The sequence below is a fragment of the Puccinia triticina genome, chromosome 4A (assembly GCF_026914185.1).
Source record: "Puccinia triticina chromosome 4A, complete sequence".
Lineage (NCBI taxonomy): Eukaryota > Fungi > Basidiomycota > Pucciniomycetes > Pucciniales > Pucciniaceae > Puccinia > Puccinia triticina.
The window spans coordinates 5,205,789-5,230,138 of record NC_070561.1 but is presented as its reverse complement, the minus strand read 5'-3'; the positions used below and the strand labels follow the sequence as shown (position 1 = coordinate 5,230,138).

Here is a 24,350-nt window from a genome sequence, read left to right as displayed (position 1 = left end):
CCTTGTCAGTAAAATCAAAACCCAGGAAGGTTACCTGCGAACAGAAGAACTGACATTTGCGCAAAGAAGCCTTCAAAGAAAACTCCCGCAGCTTTTTCAAGAATTGGTGCAAATCCGACAAGTGCTGCTCCTTTGTCTTTGAATAAATAAGAATATCATCAATATGAACAAAACAAAAAACATCCAGGTACTCACGCAAGACATGCTGAATGAAACGCTGAAAAGTTGCGGGAGCATCAGCCAAACCAAATGGCATGACTTGATATTCATACAACCCCCATGGGGTTCTGAAAGCTGTTTTCCATTTGTGTCCTTCCGCCACCCTTAGAAGGTTGAAAGCCGCCTTGAGATCAATGTTCAAAAGAAACTTACACCCCTGTAGATTGTTGAGAAGATGAGCAATAACCGGCAAAGGATAAGAGTCCCGGACCGTCATGTTATTGAGGATTCAATAATCAATGCAAGGTCGATTGGCTTTCCCTTCCACTTTCACGTAAAAGATGGGCGCCGCGGCCAAAGAGGATGACAACCTAATGAAACTTTTGGCTAAATTCTTGTCAACGTAAGTTTTCAACTCGTCTCTCTCCAATTTGCTCAAGTTACACATTTTACCAAACGGAGGGACCGCTCCCTCCTTCAGATTGACCTTGCAATCAAATTGCCCCCGGTGAGGAGGCAGGCGAGCCAAACTCTCTGTGACAAAAACGTCGACAAACTCTTGGGTAAGCAACTTAGCTTCATTACACGAAGAATCATAAATTTCTTGCACACTATCATACATTACAACATCGCTGTTAGATCCTCCAACAAATGTGTCTGAATCTGTTAACCAAGAATTGCCTAATATAATATTGGACTTACTTCGTGCACTGCGAGAAACTCTTCGCGCACTGCGAGAAACTCTTCGCGCACTGTGGGGGTTGTTGCGTTATGGAACTCTGGCCGGTGCTAGGCCGGCAGCAGTTCAGGGAGGGGAAAGAAAGAAAAGAAAAGAAGACTAAGGAATATGCCCTCCGGGTGTTTGGCCGATAAAGAGCGCTGAGATTTGTGTAGCGTTGGGGGGGGTTTGATTTTACGACGGCTAGAGATGCGCGTCGGCGATTTTATTTGAGAGAGGAGCCGGGGATACTGCCGGCGGGGTTGTGATCTAAACCAGAGAGTTGGAAGAGATCAGCGTTGCGGGGAAATTGAACTTTAACGAGCTGATACTTCGGGCAGACAGTTGCCAAGACTTATAACTTTGAATTTTTGATGGAGAAACTGAAAATTATGGTTCAGAGTAGGTCCCTGCCGCTCCAAAGCCTGAGTTCAAACTGAACTCAAACCTTGGAGTTGGTGACATGTAGCAGACATCTCATCACAACCTAGCGCGCACGCGCGCGCTACAACAAACAAAACAGCAGACACAAAACAAAACAAAAGGAAACAAGACAAAAACCAACCAACCCTCCTCATCCAAAACCTAACCAACGCGCGCAAAGTGAAAGAGAAAAATAACAAACATAATGAAAGGAAAACTGACAGGAGAACCAAAACATCAACACAGGAACAAAGGAAAAGAAGGGGGGAAAGAAAGAAAACCTGAAACGCCTTGAGGATGCGCCACGCTGCGCCGCTGAACTTGAGGAAGCCTTGAGGGCTGAAAGCTGAATCTTGATGTCTTGAGTCTTGATGTCCTCTGGCGCGCGCCATGCGCGGCAAAAAAAAAGATTGATCCTCCGCGTGCACCAGATTGTCCACCACATCCACCCACGACTTGCAGTCTGTCCCTAGACTGCTTGTCCAGTACCGTGCCTAAAAAAGAAAATCCAAGTCCCTAAAGAAAGGGAAAAGAAACCAACCAGGCACGTCCGCGGTGCTCACGAGCGTGGCAAGAAGTAGAGTTTCGAGAAATTGCGGTAGTAACTACCCAGAAGGTGCACACTTGGAGAGGAACTTACTTGTGGTCAGCAATGTCCTTGCGGGAGTAAAACCGTTTGACCTGATCCGCAGAAAAGCGCCTCTTCAGCTCCGTGCCATTGAGATCCTCCAGAACATACAACCCGCCCTCAACCTGCTTCACGACGCGGTAGGGGCCGTTCCATCGATGCGCAAATAACTGCCCCCACTGCGTCTTGAGAGACCGATTGTACGCGAGGACCCGATCTCCAGGCTTGAGGGCGTCGCGCAGTCGTCCTGGGTGCTTCTCTTCCCAGTAGCGCATCGAGTCCTTGCGCGCTTCCATCATCTTCCGATACGCGATGCCGCGCGTCTTCTCGCTGCGCTCCAACTGCGTGGACCGCGCGACAAGGAGGTCGGTGGTGCTCTTCACGTTGTCCCAATCGACGCCGAGATACGATTCAATTTCCAAATCCAAAGGGAGGACGGCCCGCTGGCCGAAAACTAGCTCATAGGGTGAATACCCTGTCGTGCGCTTGGTTGAGATACGGTCGGCAAAAAGGACTAGGGGGAGGAATTTCCGGCAATTCTTGCCGCTTTCCCCAGCCAGCTTCACCAGTGCGGCTTTGAGAGGACCATGCCCACGTTTGACCATTCCTTGTCCCTCTGGATAGTAGGGCGTAGAGACTCAATGCTTTCCCGGTAAAGCCCGCAACATCTCCGCTAGCGCGCCACCGAATTCGGAACCCCCATCAGTCGAATATGCCTGCGCCAACCCATAGCGCATCGTCCAATGCTCTTGAAGGAAGCCAGCAACCGCCTCCGAAGTGAGATTGTTGAGGATTTTCGCCTCAACCCAGCCTGAGAAATCATCTCGTGCGACAATCAAATACTTAGCGCCACTCGCCTTCAAGTGAACCGCGTCCATTGAGACGCGGCCGAACAACGTTGACTCGCCTGTCGGGTAGCGTAATTCGTGTGGGCGGCGAAGATCTCTTTTCTGACAGGCCTCACAGCTCTGGCACCAACGCGCCACAGATCGCTTCAGAGAGGGCCACCAAAAGCGCTCTGACACGCGCCTATAAGTTTCTATAGCACCCCGATGGCCCAGCCCCTCATGAAGCTCACTGAGAATGGATTCTTGCTTGACGGGAATTGTGACAACGATTCGAGGTAAAGGGCTCCCTCTCTTCATGAGGCGCCCAGATTGTAAGAAGAAATCTGATGACCTGCGCTTCAAAGCGCGAAATTCCTTCGCGTCCATCCCGTCTGGCTTAGTCATCGTAGCTAGAAAACGCTCAGTCCCGCCAATAACCCTGCTGGAATCCAGAGTACGTGTCCTCCGCGCCCAGCGCATAAGATTACCGTGGCTTGATGTGCGGCTTGTCTTCATCAAAATCAGAGGGAGGGTCCAATTCCTTGTCCCCTTGCGGACGCCTGGAGAGACCATCGGGCATAGTGAAGCCCTTTCCCGGCCGATGCACAATACCAAAAGAAAAAAGCTGAATGAAAGCCACTCAACGTGTCATGGGCGCGTTGGGGAGGCTAGGGGCGTTGATCATCTCAATCAAAGAGTGGGCGTCGACTTGCAATTCGAAGTGTTGACCCCACAAGACCGTCTGCATCTTCTTGAGAATGCGCGCCACCCCGCAGAGTTCGAGTTTTGGCTGCGAGTACCAAGATTTGACGTCGGAGAAAAGAAGAGACTCGTAAAGAGCGGGACGATCAAAGCCGTTTGCATCCTCTTGCGTGAGCACCGCTCCAGCGGCGTGAAAACTCGAATCCACCGCTAGTTTAAGTAGGCCAGCGTCAGACCCATACCTAAGTTTTACCAAGACGATGTCTTTTCCCACGATAACCTTGAGCCGTTCAAAAGCCGCCGCACACTCCGTGGTCCAGATCCATTCCGAGTCCTTGCGCGTCAACCGTCTCAAAGGGAGGCAAATTTTGGAGAGATGCGGTATGAAAATCCGTACATAGACCACCACACCCAGAAAGCCGCGTACTTCCGTAGGATTTGCCGGTGTGGGCCAGGAGAGAATCTTGTTTACCTTTGACTTTGCCATTTTTCGACCTTCTTTGCATACCACGTGTCCGACAATTTTGAGAGCAGGGACACACGCAGCTAACTTTGAGGCGGAAACCGTTAATCCAGATTCCTCGATGCGGAAAAGAATCCGCTCGAGAGTAGTTGCATATTCCCATATAAAGCGGCGGATCCCAGCGTGCCAAGGAACCCTCTCGTTTCCATAGTCAGTGACAGGGCCCTTAATGCCGCCGTCGTCGATGAAAATCCCCGCTTGATCCGGGATTTCGTCCTGCAGTATCCATACCATTTGGGCCTGGTACACGGCGACGGAGTTAGTCGCTCCCTGAGGTAGCCGTGTGAGTTGAAAACGCCCGAGAGGAGTGTCGAAAGTCGTAAGTGGGCGAGAGATGGGGTCTAGAGCGCGCTCGTCGTAGCCGCCCATAATATCGCCCAAGCCATAGCATGCGCGGCCAGCAAAGGACTCAACAAATTCCTCTGTAGCGGGCGGGACACCCGCGTCCTTAATCGTAACCTTATTCAAAGGCTGCAGATCGTGGACGACCCGAATTTTGCCGTTGCTCTTGAGAACGCAGAAAACCGGAGAGGTGTAACTCGACGTTGACTGTTTGTAAAGTCCCGTAGCGACACGCTCGCGGACCACTTGGATGAACTCCTCTAGCTTAGCCGCGGGAATAGGAATCTTCTTTTTCTGCCACGGCTCGTGTTCCACAACCGGTATGATATAAGGCATCCCATACGACTCCTTCAACAATCCACGCTCGCTCTCCGTAAATGCTATAGACAGGTTGCGTTCAGCCAACACGTTTTTGATGAGATTCAACTCGTCTGGCCACAGCCACCCCTCAGGACCAAAGTTTACCACGGAAAGCCGGTCTTCAGCCACCCGTCCTTGCGGCGCGAAGGGCCCCGCTAATGATCTGGAGAGGCCGCAGTACGGGCCACGAGAGAGAGGCGGACGACAAAGAGGGGGGTTGAGATTCTGAGGCATGGGCTGGTTCACCGGCTTGATCTTCCTTGCAACCGGCTTGTATTTTGCCGCGAAAGACAGGAGAGCTCCACCGCGCCATAATTCTGCAAGCGCCGTTTGAGCATGCAAACCAAGTCCACATTCCAGCAGTCGCCATGTCCGGTGCTCCACGGGATCTTCAAAAACTGCCTTTTCTGCAAGAGTAGAAAGAAACGCCGGCGCTTTGCTCACGAGTGTGGCCCGAGGTAGGGTTTTCAACAATGATGCGGCATCTTGCCCGGAGGTGCACAATTGGGAGGAACTTACTTTTGGTTCTCCCAATCCCCCCGTCATCCCAAAATACACATACCCTCCTTCTGCCGCCATCCAATATACCGCTAGTTTCACCTCATCGCAGAGGATCTTTAGTTTTCCCTCGTTGCGGAGGCTCGGGAGTTTAGACTCATCGCGGAGTGTAGCTAGTTTAATCTCGTTGCGGAGGACGTCAAGAGACGTATCTAGTTTATTCTCATTACGGAGTCGAGTAAGAACCAAAGATACCGCTAGTTTTCCCTCATTGCGGAGGCGTGTTTGATAGACTGGAGAGCCACCTGAAAGCAAAGGATGCGGAGACTCGACAGAAGGGCTCACATACGTGGCATGTAATGTTTTCGACAATTTAAGAGCATCAAGCCCGGAGGTGCACAATTGGGAGGAACTTACTTTTGTTTCTCCCTGCCTCCGCGAGCACCCGTTTTCCTCCTTTGTACCCTTCACCCCTAGACCCTCGTCAGGAGGACCGAAAACTTGGAAAGACTTGCGAGTATCTTGAGGAAACTGATGGGAGATGACGGGAAGAACCGAGCTGACCAAAGGAAATGTTTTTTCTGAGTTTTGAGTGTTTTCCGAATTTTTTTTGGATTTTGACTGTTGACTTTCTTGATGACAATGAAGAGAAAGAGGAAAAGAGAGATAGCGCCCTTGAGTCTCCGAATACACAGTTGATTCCGCGGCTAGATCGTGAGACTCTATATTAAATCTACCGCCCCCTGAACCAACCGATCCTACAAAAAATGCCGACCCTCCACTGGATCGTCTCGCGCCTTCCCCTTGTGAGACAACACCGCCTTCCTTCCATGGCCAGGAAACTCGCGCTCCCAACGCCCCGTGTCGACAGAGGACACCCGTCGAATCCGGTAGCAGGATGCGCTCTCCTACCCGCCCGTCGAAATTCAAAGTGGCGTTGAAATCCATGAGAAATGGACGTCCAAAAATGATGGGACCATCCATTCGAGTGATCCAGAAATGACACAATCCAATGATGGTCTTGCCAACTCGAATAGGGACGTCTTCAGCCACCCCCACAAGTTCGCAGGCTTGATTGCCGATCCCATAAACGGCGGAGCTAAAATTCACTCGCGGGCTGATATTAAGCTTGTTGGCCACAGAATCAGATATTAAATTCAACTGAGACCCAGAATCGATCAACGGATGAGATAAACCCTCCTCGTCACCTATAAAGCACGGCATATGGCCCAGCGGACAGGAATACAGCCTCATGCCGCTGATCTGACTGTCGCCTTCCGAATCCTCCGCCAAAGTCCCAGAAGACACCCTCATCTCGTCTACTCCAACCTCGACGCGCCTCCGAGATACCCATTTCTTCATCCCTTCAGCTACTGACGGCGCCACCGCCAACAACTCGGCTACCGTAACGTTCGGCACCGGGAGATCGAACATCTTCTTAAGCATTCCGTCGACCGCGTTGGGGTGGTCCTTGGCAATACCGCGCTCAAAGCGCACCTTAGGGGACGGAGACGTAGACTTAGGGGCTGCTGTCTCTACAGGGTTTTCCTTCGACGGCTCTCCTTCTGAACTAGGAACACGAGTCGTCCCTGGTACACGTTCGAACAGTTCGGGTTCCGCGCCCATATCTTCTGTGTCCGACCCCGACTTCGGCGTCGCCTTCTTTTGAGCTGGCCTCCTCACGACCGAAGGCGGCAACACAGGGGCCTTAAACGGTTTTGGGGGCTCGTGCTTCTTGCGGGCCGGGTCTGACTGATATGTCCCAGAGAAAGACTGAGACGAAACGGCTGGGGGTTGCCAGGGGTCCAACGATCCGCACGCCGCACGCAGCTCAGGCTCTTCAGTGTTCACCACCGCCGCCTTGGGCTGATAGGATGCAACCACATGTCGGATAGGTCGAGAGTTGTCGACGGGGATGAGCGCTCCATTAGGTAGGAAGAAGCTTCCACCCCTTTGCTCCACCAGCCTCGCGTCCTTGTCCTTTTGGAGCTCTGCGTACCGTCCCAACCCGTGCCCTTCCCTGTGACAGTAATAACACACCATGGGACCTCGCGGCGTAGACGGTCGCGCCTGATTAGCAAATTTCTGCTCCAAGCGTTGCTCGAACGACTGCAACATCCGTTCAATCTCGTCCACTGTAGCCGGTGCTCTAGTCTGACTCGAGCCTTCCTTGGGACGGCGGTCGGCCTCCATCTTCTGCATCACGTCGTTTGCTTGTTTGAACTGACCAACCGGAACCGGAACCTCCACGCGAGAACCTTCGAATGTAAGCGCCGTCTGATTCTTCATCACTTCCTCAACAGCCTTCTTCAGGACCTCGAACTTCGGCAACTTGAAGCGATTATCTTGAGTGGTGATCATGGTCTTGTCCCGGATTAACTGCTCGCGAATCCGCTCCTGAAGGCCGAGCGAAAAAGACTGGTAGTACAACCGCTTGATTTCTTTGACGGAGTCGATGTGATCCTTCCGCAGAAGGTACGACTGAATAGGCTGCCACGATTTGCGGAACTCTTGGAAGTCTACGACTGATCTGATGCCGCCTTTATCCTTCCATCCTTGAACTAGGTCTTCCAGATGCCGCGTCGTGAAGCGAGCCGTATCTATCTTGCCCCAATGCGAGAGCATAGCGGCCTTGAGAGCGGACCAACTTGGGGGGTCGAATCCGTCCAAAGTCTCGACGACATCCTTAACTTCAGCCGTGCGGAGGAAAAAACAAAGTTGCTGAGCCATATCGAACTCGGATGCTCCATCAAGCCTGGCTGCCAGTTGATAGTTGGCCAAAAACCGCTCCACATTGGTACCGTCGAAGCATAAGGACTTGTCCTGCGGCTTAATCTTGACCATCCTTCCATCCGATGCGCCTGCCACTGGGTCGGCCATTTCAAAGAAAATCAACCGTCGAGCTGAGAAATAAGACGAAAGCTTTCCAAGGGCTCACAAATGTGGCGACTTAATGTTGCGAAAACTTCGTAGTAGATGACCCGCGGAGGTGCACAATTGGGAGGACTTACTTCTAGTCTCCTGTGCCTCTGCCGCTGAAACCTAAAAAAAAACTGAAAAATAACAAACAAAGACCGCCAAGCGTCTCGAAACCGTCCAAATTGGCGAGACTGTAAATCTTGAGGTCGCTGGTTTGATCCCGGCTTGGGGGACCAAATATGGAACTCTGGCCGGTGCTAGGCCGGCAGCAGTTCGGGGAGGGGAAAGAAAGAAAAGAAAAGAAGACTAAGGAATATGCCCTCCGGGTGTTTGGCCGATAAAGAGCGCTGAGATTTGTGTAGCGTTGGGGGGGGGTTTGATTTTACGACGGCTAGAGATGCGCGTCGGCGATTTTGTTTGAGAGAGGAGCCGGGGATACTGCCGGCGGGGTTGTGATCTAAACCAGAGAGTTGGAAGAGATCGGCGTTGCGGGGAAATTGAACTTTAACGAGCTGATACTTCGGGCAGACAGTTGCCAAGACTTATAACTTTGAATTTTTGATGGAGAAACTGAAAATTATGGTTCAGAGTAGGTCCCTGCCGCTCCAAAGCCTGAGTTCAAACTGAACTCAAACCTTGGAGTTGGTGACATGTAGCAGACATCTCATCACAACCTAGCGCGCACGCGCGCGCTACAACAAACAAAACAGCAGACACAAAACAAAACAAAAGGAAACGAGACAAAAACCAACCAACCCTCCTCATCCAAAACCTAACCAACGCGCGCAAAGTGAAAGAGAAAAATAACAAACATAATGAAAGGAAAACTGACAGGAGAACCAAAACATCAACACAGGAACAAAGGAAAAGAAGGGGGGAAAGAAAGAAAACCTGAAACGCCTTGAGGATGCGCCACGCTGCGCCGCTGAACTTGAGGAAGCCTTGAGGGCTGAAAGCTGAATCTTGATGTCTTGAGTCTTGATGTCCTCTGGCGCGCGCCATGCGCGGCAAAAAAAAAGATTGATCCTCCGCGTGCACCAGATTGTCCACCACAACGTCCCGCCCCCAGTGCGTGCTTTCGCCACGGTTCTTTGCGCACTGTGCATTCCCCCAAAAAAACGGCTTGCATTTCTTGAGATATTTTTTGATGAATCAATAGAATGACTTTTTATGATCCCCCTAAAAAATAATCAAGTCATTTAGGGGTCTCCTTGAGCCTACAGAAAATTGACATGAAAAAATCATATTTTAACGCGGCAGGGACCTGTAATATCGCTTCCTGTGCCCCAGTAGCCCCAAAAATTTCACAGTATCATGGTACATGTGCAAATTCATGACCTGACTAGAGGCCAAAGCGGCTACGCCGCTGCAGGGTGTAAGCCCCCCCCCCCACTCCATTTACCCTGGCAAGCCCCCGGCCCCGCCTTCCCCCACAGGCAGCAAGTATCCCACTCAATTTGTGTGGGCCCTTTCATGAAATTTCAGAAGACTGGTGGTGAGCAAAGGTCTGAATGATGGGGCTGAGGAATGAAGCAAACAGGAAAACTAAGCATCTATGAAGTGCCGAAATAAGCTCCTGTCCTCTTGTTGACTACAATTGGTGATTCCGTGTGGTATTACAGTATTAATATGGGTTATTTCTGATGCAGAGGGTCTGGATAATACGACTCTTCTCTCAAAATCTCCCATTCTGTTGAGATATGCTACTTAGAATATCCTCATGTGGGCTGTGCTTTAGAATGGCAATTGAATTATCAAAACTGATGTGTTGTTTCAATTTTCAAACTCTGTATGTACATTCAATTCATTATATTTTGATTATTGTTAACAGTTAACCTCTCAATGTCATGGACTGGGTTTTTTTGCTCTCATTGGTTGGCAGGTTTGTGGCTGAAGAAGAAGTTCAACAAGCCTTGCTTGCTATCTTGAGACCAATAAATTGTTCAGGACATTATGAGCAAGTGCAATATGTTTTTGAAATTGGGTAGGAAATATACCCTTTGCTTATCCAGGAAGCAAGGGAAACAACAGTGGAAATTCAAATCTAACCATCCTTCTGAAAAAGAAGAACATCACAACAATTTGTTTTGGAATGTATACCAGAGGCACCTGGCGTATCCGGGCCAGCAGGGCGATGGAGGTCGAGCTGAGTGAGATGGGAGGCGCCAAGGAAGTCCCTGATGGAGAGGCCGGAGTCGGCCATAGTGAGGGCCTCGATGAGCCGGACGAGCGCGTGGCCGTTGCGGATGGAGCCTGAGAAGTCCGAGGCAGTGGCCGACTTGCGGGCCCTGATCTTGTTGTTGATCCAGCCGAGCAGGTCCCGGTCGGATTCCGAGAGCTCTTTGGCTGCACACACCACCACGACGTTAGGTGGGCCTAACATAAACAGCAAGAGAGAGAGAGAGAGACTTACAAGACTCGGCGCCCGCTTTGGAGGGCGACTGACGCTGTGTGCTTCGTCAAGGCCTCAGCTGATGGAGCCCGAGAAGTCCAAGGCGGTGGCCGGGCCCGGATCTTGTTGTTGATCCAGCTGAGCAGGTCCCGGTCAGATGCCGAGGTCTCTTCGGCTGCACACACCAGCACGACATTAGGTGGGCCTAACATAACCAGCAAGAGAGAGAGAGCGAGACTTACGAGACTTGGCGCCCGCTTTGGAGGGCAACAGGCGCTGCGTGCTTTGTCAAGGCCTCAGCTGATGGAGCCCGAGAAGTCCGAGGCGGTGGCCGACGTGCGGGCCCGGATCTTGTTGTTGATCCAGCGGAGCAGGTCCCGGTCGGATGCCGAGAGCTCTTTGGCTGCACACACCAGCACGACGTTAGGTGGGCCTAACATAACCAGCAAGAGAGAGAGAGAGAGACTTACGAGACTCGGCGCCCGCTTTGGAGGGCGACGGGCGCTGCGTGCTTTGTCAAGGCCTCTACTCGGCTCCGAGCTGAAGATCGTTGAGGTTATGATTGCCCGGGGACCCATTGGGGCTCTTGGCGGTGGGGGCGAGCCGATGAGCGGGGGACTGCAAGCCCATCAACACAGCCGCGTCTTTCTCTGACAAGACGTCCGGGTTGGCCGCCAGTCTTGCTTTCTGGACACGTGCCCGAGAAATGGATGGGGATAACAGCCAAGGTGAAGCTGTTTGTACCTGATAGCGGGGATAGGGGCGTGGAGTGATGAGGAGCAGTGCTATGTGTGGGGTGCAGAGGGCAGGCGGTGAATGTGACACACTTGAGTTAGTTCCGGTAATTGCTGAGTGGCCACAGTGCGGATGGCAAGAAGAGCGTGGCGGATGGCAACAAGCTCGTGGCGGATGGCGACGAGTCTGTGGCGGATGGCGACGAGCCCGTGGCGGGTGGCGACGAGCTTGTGGCGGATGGCAACAAGCTTGTGGCGGATGGTAAAGAGTTTGTGGCAGATGGCGACGAGCCCGTGGCGGGTGGTGTGGGGCAACGGTCAGGATATTGTTGGGCGACAAACATGACTGTGCTTATTTAAAAGGGGGAGGGGTTGGCAGCAGATTGTCCCCCCAGGGGCTCCGGTTTCGTCCTACCCCCTCCCTGGGAGCCCACTAATCACTTGATTAGGGCCTTCCTGGACTACTCTAACAACCGGCCCACTTTTGCTCGTTGCTGCCGCACAGCTGGAGGGTCATCCATAGGGCCTTCGGGCCTTTGGGGATTTCAACATGTATTGTGAGATGTGGGCTGTTTGTGCCATTTTGTGAGAAAAAAACACCCCAAAACTTAGATCCAGAGGTCTAGGATTGTGTGGATTTAAGAAAGTGGGATAATTTTCAGAATTTTCACCAGCTTTCCTGCAGCCCAAATAGGTATTGCGTTTATTATTTTGCGTATATGTATAACTTTTTTGTTACACACACCAAAGGCACAAAATTTTGAGAGCACAGAGAAATATGCTTCAAATTAATTCCCTGAAATTCCTAGCAATAGTGTGTCATTATAAAATGAGATATAAGGGGTGCGCAGCAGGCTTAGTAGGAAAATTACTGCTAACTGTATAGCTTTTTTGTTACACACCCAAACAGTCCAAAAATTTCAGAAATGTTTTCATTGTGGATATTCTCCGCGCCATAAATTTCTTGGCAATAGTGTGTCATGATAACATGAGATATAAGGGGTGCGCAGAGGGCTTAGTAGGAAAATGACTGCTACATGTATAGATTTTTTTTACACGCTGAAACAGTCTGAAATTTTCAGGAATGTTTTGGTTTTGCATATTCTCCGCGCCATAAAGCTCTTAGCAATAGTGTGTTATTGGGGGGGTTCACAATAGGATAAAAATAAAACTTTAGAGTCAATTTTAAGGCCTTTATCAACAACTTTTCAAAAATATGGCAGGATGTACAGGATTAGGTTTCCCCTGGCAATCAGAGGAACTTCTTCATTTTTTAAAAAATTGTCTGTAAAGGCCTTAAAATTGGTTCTAAAGTTTTATTTTTATCCTATTGTGAACCCCCCTATTAAAACATGAGATAAGTTAGCAGTCATTTTCCAACTAAGCCCGCCGCACTACATCTCATGTTATCATGACACACTATTGCCAAGAAATTTATTGCGCGGAGAATATCCACAATAAGGGTGTTCAAAGTTGAAATCATAAAATCTTCAATGCATAAAATCATAAAACTTTCAAGTGATGATTTCATATGTACCATTCTAGAAATGTTGCTCTAATTTGAGTGCTTGGGTGCAACATATTTTTTCAGCTTAGAATTTTATGATTTTATGGTGTTATGATTTTATGCAAGTCAACTTTGAACACCCTAAATGAAAACATTTCTGAAATTTTGGGACTGTTTGAGTGTGTAACAAAAAAGCTATACAGTTAGCAGTAATTTTCCTACTAAGCCTGCCGCGCACCCCTTATATCTCTGGGAGAAATTCTGAAAATTATCAGGTCATGAATTTGCACATGTAACATGATACTGTGAAATTTTTGGGGCTACTGGGGCACAGGAAGCGATATTACAGGTCCCTGCCGCGTTAAAATATGATTTTTTCATGTCAATTTTCTGTAGGCTCAAGGAGACCCCTAAATGACTTGGTTATTTTTTAGGGGGATCATAAAATGTCATTCTATTGATTCATCAAAAAATATCTCAAGAAATGCAAGCCGTTTTTTTGGGGGAATGCACAGTGCGCGAAGAGCCGTGGCAGAAGCGCGCACTGGGGGCTGGACGTCGAGACGACGACCCCCACAGTGCGCGAAGAGTTTTCCGCAGTGCGCGAAGTAAGTCCGTATAATATTAGCAGAGGCTAGCGTGGTCAAATAAAGAGTAACTTGAGAACATAGAAAAGAACTGCAAACGGTGGGGATTAAAACATCTCCTTTTGCATAGGATACTATCTCGCCAGAAGTCACCGCCAATCCGTCAAAGGATTTACACTGAACCTTGATTGGCATATTGATTGTTTTTATTTTTGTTTCTTTAGCAAAGTTAATGTCAATGAAGGATGCCGAAGCACCAGAATCAACCAAAACATAAACATCAGCCTTAATATTATTATGAATTAGCAAGGAACCATTAAAGAAAGGGTGGTTATCCATCCGAGGGGCTTTCTTGACAAAATGAGTCTGCTTACAGTCTGTTGCACTCATCTTTTGCGACATACAAGGGTTAAAGAAAACTTTGCCTGCCAACATATCATCCATGTTGATAGCATCAGTAGATAAGGCGGGATCATCCGGTTTTTTATGACTTGATTGGTCAGATAATTGCTTTTTGAATGGCAATCCATCAACCTTTGCCAACAACTGCCGCTTCTTCCCTTTGTCGGGACGCTCCACGGGAGTAGATGAGAAAGAGTCTTCCACCTGAGCACGCTGTTTCTTGCAACAATAACCCAATGGCACTCGACAAGAGAGATTTTCTGGAGCCCACTTTGAATCGCTTCATCTTCCCGTTTTCTTCTTTCAAACCAAACCTCCCCAATCCTTCCGCAACTGTAACATATCAGAAATATCCATCTTCATTTCCGACCCCAACGTACAACCCCGTTTTTGGTAATGAGCGTCATCAAAGGATCCACCACAACAAATACAGATATTCCAATCAACACATTCTTGTTGAAAGTCGGCATACAAAAAATTTGCATCCTTCATTGCGGCAGCCACCTCATCCAAGTTCATGGCATCCCCATCAGGAACTCTAGCCTGCGGATGATGAGCCGGAGTCGCATGGAGCTCAGGGATTAAATACTCCATCCTTGAAGACGCCTTGAAAGCCGCCGCATTGTTGGAAAGTTAACCTTGCCACCATGTATAAGATGGAACCTCGCCGTCCATACGGCCTGGACCTGCGCAAAAGTAACCGGAGATCCACAAGATCTTTTGCTTCTTGGTATTGAACTGCTCCCTGATTTGCTCAAAAGAGTTTCTCATTGTGAAACAAAAGTTATTAGTTTCACAAGGAGCTTTGGTGAAAAAAATATGGGATTGATGAGGGGGCTCTACAAACATGCGGGAAACCGCAGGTTGAGCGCTAGCAACCTACAACCGACCCAACCATCCTTCCAACAAATTTGTGGAACCCTCAAAATGACCTCAAAGATGAGCGATTGACTGATCATGGGTGGCCTGAGTTTTCATCAATTTGGAATCGAAAATATCCTTGATGTTTTTAGTCTTGGCCTGCAGATTAGAGATTGCTGTCTTGTCCTGTCGAGCCTGCGCATTCAAAAGCGCAATCAAAGCGGCCTGCTCTTGGATTAAAGTTGAATGAGTCAAATTGTTGACCCGTAAGTTGGAAAGAAGAGCCAACATGTTGTCGTCCAACGCTTCACGTTGTTTACCGGAACCCAAAAGGTCTTGCGGTTGATGACTGGAATTCAAAAATTCTTGTGCGTTAACGTTAGGACGGGTGGTTGAAGGCCCCTGTTGTGCTTGTTGTTGAGCCTGCGGCTGTGGAGAGGTAGCTGGGATGTATTGAGGGGAAAACAACATGAACAAAGGGGAATTATGGTTGAAAGGAGATGGGGTGTTGACCAAAAAAAATTGGTGTGTTGTATTAGGGATTGGAAGATTGGTAACCGGAGGTGGAGAAGGAGTAAAAGCAGGAGAGTTCCAAAGAGGAGTGATGGGAGCGATATTGGAGACTTCAGACATTGTTTGGAGGGTAAAAAAAATTGGAAATGTAAAGTTATGATAATAGTATCTTTGAAAGATTGGAATATAACTGTGAGGATCAGGCTACTACCCAATTTGCTATATATAGGCTATGAAGTTTAATCCAAGAGGAAAACTCGCCAATGCTTGGATAGTAACTAGACTTAAGGTTCTAAGCAATACACAAATAGAAAACTTATAAGGATAACTCAGATCGTGGTTTTGTTTTTGTTGATAATGATAACTTAGGCTTTGTTTGGACCCAATATAAATATAGGTGATATAATCATTGGTTAATTCAATGAAAACTACAAAATTCAACATAAAGCCTCCAAACATTTTTTCTAGGCAACCTACAATACTGGTGTCTTCAATTATGAATTCAGATTCAACTGATTCAGCCATATTCAGCACTGTAGTACCATTATATTGCTTTTGACCAGAACAAAGCAATATAATGGTATTATGGTGCTGAAGATGGCTGAATCAGTTAAATCTGACTTCATAGTTGATGAGACCAGTACTGTAGGTTTACTACAAAAAAAATTGGATTCTTTATGTTGAGTTTTGTATTTTTTATTGAATTTACAAGTGATTGTATCACCTACATTTATACTGGCTCCAAACGGGGCCTTAGATTTCTGAGGAAGTGATGATAAAGAATATTCTAATGGAGAAAGAGAGGAAAGGAGGAACAACTGGTTTTTGAAGAGAAAGAGATAAAGACAAGGTTCGCGGAAGCATACAATGACGACATAAATGTTTAAGAAAGACGTCATCAATCATGAGCAATCTTATCTGATTACAAAAGCCAAGGAGATCCATCACCGATCATCCTGTTAGTCAGCTTAACGAATAACAAATAAAGCACGTGTTAATCCATAATTATGGTGTTCAAAATTGCATAAGATTTTTCTACATAACAGCATAAGCTGCAATTTTGGCTGGGAGATGTCACTTTAAGTTTTATGTACGCTGACATCTCCCAGCCAAAATCACATGTTATGCTGTTATGTAAACACATCTTATGCAATTTTGAACACCATAAATCAACAAGATATTCGTTACACCTCAGTACAGCCCTGCTTCCCTGTACTCGCCCTGTTCGGACCGCCTCCGTGTCTCATAACTTGATCCGAGACCGCTTCCACAGTTTCCAGGAACAGTACGGCGAACGGAAGCGGCTCGATGTCTGGGGGATTCGTTAGTGAGTGGGTGGCTCCTCGGCCGTTGTCCCCCAACAATGCGCGTTCTCTGCGGCCCCACCTCCCGGCGATGGCTTCCTGTGATCCTCACTTTGGTAGGGGCTCACTGCTCCAGCTCGGCCTATCTTCGGGACGCCGAAGACGAGCTCTTTCCTGGCTGGCTCGACTCTGTCTACTCCGGCCACTCTGCCACTATCAACGCCCCATTCTGGCCGGACTTCCAAGCTGAAAACCGGAGGCTCGAGGCTCCGCATGCTCATGATGGCACCTTTCTGCCCGGTAAGCATCCGATCCTCTCTACCTAAGCACCCAATAAGTATACCCCTTGCTCATCGAAAGCCTCTAGTTCCGAACGGCCCCAGCTCAGGCGGCGAGGGCGAAGTCGATGAAGACCATGTGCCAACTCAAGACGAAATATTCATGTTGCTTGACGAATTGAACCCGCACACTTTCCCACAACTACCGGCTCCCATCAGCCGCAACCAGCCTCAAAGGAGTCGACCTTTGCAGCAGACTGAAAGCAATCATATCCAGCCCCCGCAACCGTCCAGCCCCCCCGCTCCTCCTCCTCGAATGAGGAACAGAATCCCCAAAACAGTCGTCGACGAGCACTTCCGCGCAGTGCAGTCGAAGCTGCGAATGGAGTATATGAAAGGCTGGAAATCCGGATGGGAGCGACAGCATGATCCGTTGCCGATTCTTTCCAAGACCAGGGGCGGCGAGGACGGGTTCACCGCCATCAAGATTGCCAACCGCACCGGGACAGAGCCGCAGCGGCTGGGCGCTGTAGAATCGCGCTACCGGAAGCTGGTTGCCCGGATCTACCAGTGCCACGCGGCAGACCAGACGACGCGTCCACCCGGGGCGCGCGCCATGCCGGCCGTCCGCGCCGTCGTCGCCCGGCTCAACCAGGACCTCTTCGCCCCCTCAGACGACACCGGCGTCCCGCTCTGGGGAAAGACATCCAGATTCCTCCGCGGCGGCTTCGCCAATCATCGCTGGAACAGCGCCCAGCTGCTCTTGGCTAGATACTTTGCCTGCGAGCCCGAGCACCCCGGCCTACGCGACCAGGTGGCCCGGTTTTTGATCGGCGCAGCTGGCCCCGCCTCTCCCGATTGTAAGCCCTGTTCTCGGCAAATCCCTGCGGCGGGGTCCCCTTCGGCTCATTCGCTGTCTCTCCGCTCGTATCCAGAGCTTCCAGAAGCACAGCCCCCCCGCCAAAACTCCCGATCATCGATGGCTCGCATCGAGCCGCTCTACTCCAGCCCAGTTACTTTATGCCTGTCTTTTCAATCTATGCAGGTCAGCCGGCGAGCAACCAATACAAGATGGGCAGCTACAACTGTGCCAAAAGGCATCAAAGAGAGTGTTTTTAGTTATTTTTAGGGCCTGTACCATGGGGCATGAAAATTGAAATTTTCCAAATTTATTTGTCTCAAAATTTCTTGGGACAAAAATTACTGAGCCTGGCCAAAATGTAGGCTTGATCCCAAATGTGAAGAAACTCAACATTTGAACCCTCCGCTAGTTTTCAATTTTTGTCTACAGGGCAAAAAAAGTTGAAATTTCTCAAAATTGAGGCCCACGGTACAGGCCCTTAATTTTATGCACACTTGTGTGTCACAGTTGGGGACTTTTTGTTGTAAAAAAAAAATATAAAATAAACTTCATGAACCAATGGAGAATAATTTTGGGGAGGGTGTGCCCAAGATAGGGGCCTTCATTGCCATCAAGAAGGATTTTGAATTTTTCGAAAATTGTATGTGTAGAATTTTTTACAAGCCAATGTTAGTCCAACATGACTTTTTTTTCTTCAAACCAAATCATTCCTTATCCAATTCTATTAAAACCACAGTTTTTTGGGGGAAAAAATCAAGGGTTCCCCCTACCATAGACAAAATTTACAAAAAAAATGACAGGGTTTTCCCCACAAGGCTACAAAGTACGAAAAAATTGAAAGGGTTTCCCCACTCAAGTAACAGCAACTTTGTAACCGCTGCGCTGCGTTTAGCGTAGCGAAGCGGTTAGCGCAGCAGTTTTTGTGCCGCTGCGCTAACTGCTTTTTGTTTTCCCAGGAAAAAACGGTGATTTGTAGCGCGCTAAAAAAAGCGCCCACGTAGCGCTGAACCACTGTGCTTCAGCGGTAGTGCAGTGGTTTCCAAAAACAGTTTTAAATCATTTTAAAAGCCATTCAAAACACAATAAAATTGTGCTATCCGCTAAATTAGCAGATAGCATAGCGGATTTGCGCTTCCGCTGCGCTAACGCTGCCACCCCTCAGGATGAAGCAGTACCCCGCTAAATTTAGCGCTAGCGGAAGCGGTTTTTCAACCGCTTCCGCTAAATGCCCATGGGACGTAGCGGTGTAAGCGCTGCGCTGCGCTAAATGACCGCTTTTTCTAGCGCAGCGGTTACAACGTTGGTAACAGCCTAAATTAGATTTGTGAGGTTTTGGGCTCCAAACCCGCGCGCAAGAGGACAAGGGGCCTGGGTTCTAAACCTAACCCAACCAAGGAGAAAGGTCAGTGACCACTCCCTAGGCGCATGCATATGCATGTTGCTCCCAGACAGATGAACTACAGTTGCGCGCGGCATTCTACTGTACAGAGCTGCCCGCAAAACTTGTTGGGCTACGCGGGGGAAAACCCTGACTGGGTCGGGGGTCCAGCACTCTAAAAGAGGACATTTTTGGAGTCTACAGAGTGTGTAGATTCCAAATCTAAAGTGGCAACCAATTTGGTCCAGCCAATTTTTATTTTATTTTTGTTCACAGCCCATATTTTGGGACCCACCTCCAAATACGGGCATAAGTACATATGTATGGGGTCCTAAAACCATACTTATGCCTCCTGGTTGGGCAAAAAACCCACAAATGAAGGCAGAAACTGTCATGCAGTACTTTCAGGATTGCCTGGTGGGTCTAATGCCATAGCTGGGACACCATGCCGTGTCCCAGCCGCCCAAAAATATGTGAAAAAACTGTATTTTTTCCAGGTTTTGGGCCCCAACATTTGGGACCGGCCCCAAACCTTGTACATTAGAATGCCGCGCGCAAATGTAAGCTTAAGATAATTCATCTGATCCCAACAGCCATGTCATCCAACAAAGAGCCTTTCCAGACCAAGCACCGCGAACTATCCGCAAGGTAAGTATCGCGGGCTGGTTCCAGTGTAGCTAGGGCCAAGAGCTGATAGTGACATTCTCCTACAGACCCAAAGGCACCGACACACACCTAGACCTTAACGGTTCCAGCCTCAGAGAGCGAACCACCTCGGTACCAACTGAAGGTGAGTAGCTCCTGCAGAGCCCTTGGTTTCTCCCTAGGTAGACGGTACTGAGGTCGCTGGACTGTGTGACTTACTGCAGATCCTAGCGCACCCAACCATCTTTCCCACCGCATTGCCGATTGTGAAGGCGCATAGCCGCACCTGGCACAGCTTATCTTTCAGTGCTATCAGCACCTATCCAATCATCGACTGTGTCCAGCTGCTTGACCGCAGCCCCTTTCCTTCTTATCAACTATCTCTTCTTAACTAGAGCCGGACAACGAACCGCTCTTTGGTAAAACCAAATCTCTCTCTACTGCTTTATCATATTATTGTTAGAATTATGCCCCATGCCCAGAAGAGGGCTTATTTCCTTTTTGTTCCTTTTCTTTCCATCAGGGTCCTTTAGCCCCCTAGGCCCCTTTTTCTCCATGTATTTCATTTTTCCCCTCATGAAATACAACCCTCACTTAGTTCCGAGCCCATAGTAGTCAGACTTGCTCCTCTGGAGACTTCTGATCTGCTGTTCTGAGTCCCTGAGCATTCTGTGCTCCTGATCTTCTTCAGCTCACCCTTCTTCAGTCTCAGGCCTTCGGCCACATTTTCTTCAATTATCATTATAGTTAGAGATTGTCATCTCATCAGCAATACACTCTTAGTTGCTTGAAACCTTTTAAGATTGAAAATGGACAAAAAATCGCAGACAGCAACCTAGCCCAACACCAGCCAAAGCTGCTGCACCCAGGCCCACATTGCCGCCCAACTCACCGGGAGGGACAAACAACATTTAGGGGAAGGCCCCCTGCAGCGCCAATGGCAGAATGCATAATGGGGGGTCAGATCTTTAACCCCCCAGGCTGTGCAAATGCATATTCCACAGCGGGAGAGCGTGAGACGCACCACCAGCTGGAATTTATGGTATTCAAAATTGCATAAGATTTTTTTACATGAAATCATAAACTGCAATTTTGGCTGGGAGATGTCACTTTAATTTTTATGCACACTGACATCTCCCAGCCAAAATTGCCTTTATGATTTTATGTAAATAGTGACATATGCAATTTTTAATACCATAATTACAGCAAAAACGGATGGGCCGGGGGGAAAACAGACTGGCCAGAGGTCACATTTATATATCCGCGTGCTGGCCGTACAGTTTGACCTTTCACTCGGCACCAACAACACCAACACCACTGCCACAAAAACATTTCTACCGCCACAACAAAAACTCCACCGCCACGGAAGCAACACCAGATCCTCATTAAAGCTGTGACCCGAACCCCAAGCCTCGGGTGTTTTCACGGGTGGTACCACCCGGGTGTTGGTCTACGGGATGGGTCCCTGGAAACACCCGAACACCCGGGTGTTTGTTGAAACAAATAATTGGGGGGGAAGGGCAGATTGCCCTTGTTTTTTGAGCTTGGGTGCTTGTTTTTTGAGCCTAGGGCCTTAAGTTTCATTTAACTTTTTTTTGCAGGTTTTTTGGCGGAAGCCGAGAGACAACAATCAATAGGGAAGAAAAGAAAAAAAAAAAAAAAGAACAGGGCCGTCAAAGAATTTGTTCCAGCCTTTGAAACAGAGATGCTGTTCGATGTTACCCGGATTGAGTGAAGAGCGGGACCACGAGCAGACCCAATGTCCGTTTGAGAAAACACGTTCCAATGCAGCACTTGTAGCTTGTATGGCTAGATAGCATCAAGCCATTCTCAACAAGATTGGAAAAGTTTGCTGTTGACCGCTCCAGTAAGCAAGGATTTTACTACCACTACGGTGCAAATTCTGCATTTTAGAAATGTTACCTTGGTCTGAGTTGCTATATCCGTTGACTTCAATCACAGTTTTCGGAGTAGGATCTGGTGTTTCTGGCTTGGGGCTAGGTTGAGCTGGGTTTTGCTTCCTCTTCATGACGTTGCAGCTTCAGGGAGATGTTCTGAGGGTTTTTCAAGAAGCAGTATCTGGCGCTGGTGGGCGCTGGTGACACACAGACAAAAAAAAAGAAGAACACCCAGGTGTTTCCCGGGTAAACTCGGATACGGGCGTCGGGATGAGTCTCACCCCCCGTCCCGAACCCTGGGTCACAGCTTTAATCCTCATCAATCTTTCACAGGCTGGTTCTCTGCGGAAGACACTTGCCATGTCCCAAGCTTAACAAAGCCTCCGAGGAGGCGCAAAGCGTCTCCGAAGGAGAGGCTTACCTCTAAAGTCACACCATTGGCCCCACAGACTTGAGAATTTTTGGCAAAAAAACACATATTTTATTTTCAAATTTTTTTTTAAAAATGTAGTTTTTAGTTTAAAAAAAATCTGAGTAGACAGACTTGTAGCCTGCAATCTCAGCTTCCATTTCACATTTTTTTACCTAGCTGACACACATAATTACTAACCCACTCCACCTACTGTGAAGTGGTTCTGGAGAGGTGATCCAGCGGTTTTTGAGCTCAAAATTTGAAATTCCCTGAGCCCGCGCGGGCTCGAAGGTGGGGATTGGGTACAGAAATCCACCATGTAACAACATTTACAGGACATTTCTTACAAGGGGGGATGGATACGGGGGAGTTTGAAGTGGGGGAAAATAAGCTAAGAAGCTTGCCATTCCAATGGTGCAAAGGGCGTGGGATGAATCAAAAGGAAACAGGGAGATATTGGGGAAAATGGGGGAGCGTAGGGTCCTCCCTGCAACAATGGGAAGTTACGTTATACAGTTTGCCTCAGTGTGATTTAGTTATCCAGTCCTATGTGGTGTGAAATCCAACATAAATTGAATCTGTGGGTGTCAAGAGAAAGGTTTAATGTTGATTAACAATATGGATCCCAATTCATTTCAAGGAAATCCTATTTTTGATGTTAAAATAACGCTTTTGTGACCAAATATCAGTTATCTGGTCTAAGTTACCCAGATAACTGATTTTTGGTCACAAAAGTGATATTTCAACATCAAAAATAGGAGTATCTTGGAAAAAAAGTGGGACCATACTGTTAATCAATATTCAGCCTTTCTTTTGACACCCACAGATTGAATTTATGTTGGATTTCACACCCCAGAGGACTGGATAACTAAATCACACCTAAGCAAACTGGATAACGTAACTTCCCATTGTTGCTCCCTGCCATTTGTCTCAATCCTGTAGGGCGAGACATGCGACTTTAGAGGCAAGTCCCTCCTTTGGAGGTCGCTACACTCCCCCAAGGAGGGTACGCTTGTGTTAAGTTCGGCCATGTCCCAGGTACTCAAACACCGTCTCCACTCTATTCGCGCTCACGCCGCCACCCACTACCACCAGGCCATCGCCAATATCACCGCCCCAGCCCCTGCCCAAGCCCAGTAACTCCGCCCATCCAGCGCAACGGCCAGTACACCCATCCAGAAACCCCATCAACAGCCCAGGACAATGACTGTCTTGGCTGCAGGCGCTTTGCTGCCTTCGCCGCAACCGTTGCGGGCCCATACGTACTCCCCACAGTCTCAATTGCCGCAGACGCATGCTCTTCAATTCCAAGCCGCTAACCACGGCCCGCACCCTCAGCGCTCACACCATGCAACTCGTTGGTCTTCTCACCAGATTAAATCAACAGTTGGAACTTCATTTTCCCCTTCACCTCCACCTGGTAGAGTTGAAATACTGATGAGTCAACCCAAGCAGGTGTCCTGAAGCCAAGATGATGCAACATTTTCTGGGCAACAACATTTCCAAGCAATTTTCTGGGTGGATTTGAGTGCTGTCTGAGGAGATCACAGCTGTTTGGTGTCACTCCAGCTTAGGCGCGGAGACAACAGTCTAGAATAAGCAAAATATGATTGGATAACAAAATTTAACAGTTCCCCTTCATCTCGGAATACGCTCTTGTTTATTGAGACCACAGCAAACCACCAGCCACTGTTCAGTTTGATGGGGTTAAAAACCAGAATTCTTGTTAATTCAATGTGCACTTACGAGGTTGTGCTGTCCCCCACGCTGTGCTTGCTTAGGTTGATTTTCCACTGCTGGTCGTTGGGCGCAGAGGTTTCACAGTTTAAGTAATCCCACCGTACTCTACCTCTGCCCTGCGAAACCACTACAATGTTCACCACAACAACGGGCAAGAGGAAAGGAGAAGAAGGCGCGCACAGGCCGGATGAGGTGTCAGACGACTCTGTACAGAGAGCTGTGATAGTCCCAGTTGTTCAGTTATTTCATGCTTGGTTGCCAAAGCGTTTTCCTCCTTCAACAAGGTCTCTCCCTCCCGGCATCCCCAACTAATCGCCGCAACTGTTGAGAAAAGTGTCAAGAAGAAAAAGGAAAACATCTGCCTTGCTATCATACTCTTTGAGTGACTGGTCCTCAAGAGGGAGAATGTCCAGGTCAAGGTGGAGGAAAAGTATGAAGGGCTGACAGTGAAAAAGGAGATCAAAACAGGCTGGATGCTTATCAATAGGGAAACCATAATGAAGGGATTTGGCCCGGTGATTGAGTTGGTGGAGTGACTGTCAACCAGCTCCTTTTTTTTCTTTCCTAGCTAGGAACTGGTCTTCAAGGTTGCTGGTGTTGCGGAGCCTGACTTCAAGGGTTGTCTGCAAGGACCTGTGGAGGCTGTAAGGACAAGGATTGTGTCTTATTTCCGAGACATGGTTGAGTGATGGGACCACACTCCTCTATCTGAGAGAATTTCATGGCCTTGAGCCTTTA

The 24,350-nt window shown here is 48.6% G+C and overlaps 2 protein-coding genes across 2 annotated transcripts; one reads left to right on the top strand and one right to left on the bottom strand.

The window, feature by feature from the left end:
- Positions 1-9,967: 9,967 nt before the first annotated feature.
- PtA15_4A597 (uncharacterized protein) lies at positions 9,968-10,931 on the bottom strand (the record flags this gene model as incomplete). Its single annotated transcript, XM_053168497.1, has 5 exons — positions 9,968-10,023; positions 10,209-10,445; positions 10,529-10,666; positions 10,734-10,774; positions 10,828-10,931. The coding sequence occupies 5 exons, from the start codon at positions 10,929-10,931 to the stop codon at positions 9,968-9,970; spliced, it is 576 nt and encodes a 191-aa protein (XP_053019701.1).
- Positions 10,932-16,458: 5,527 nt separating this feature from the next.
- On the top strand, positions 16,459-19,914 carry PtA15_4A596 (uncharacterized protein; the record flags this gene model as incomplete). The annotated part of the gene is made up of 3 exons (XM_053168496.1): positions 16,459-16,699; positions 16,767-17,722; positions 19,879-19,914. The coding sequence occupies 3 exons, from the start codon at positions 16,459-16,461 to the stop codon at positions 19,912-19,914; spliced, it is 1,233 nt and encodes a 410-aa protein (XP_053019700.1).
- Between the last annotated feature and the right edge of the window lie 4,436 nt (positions 19,915-24,350).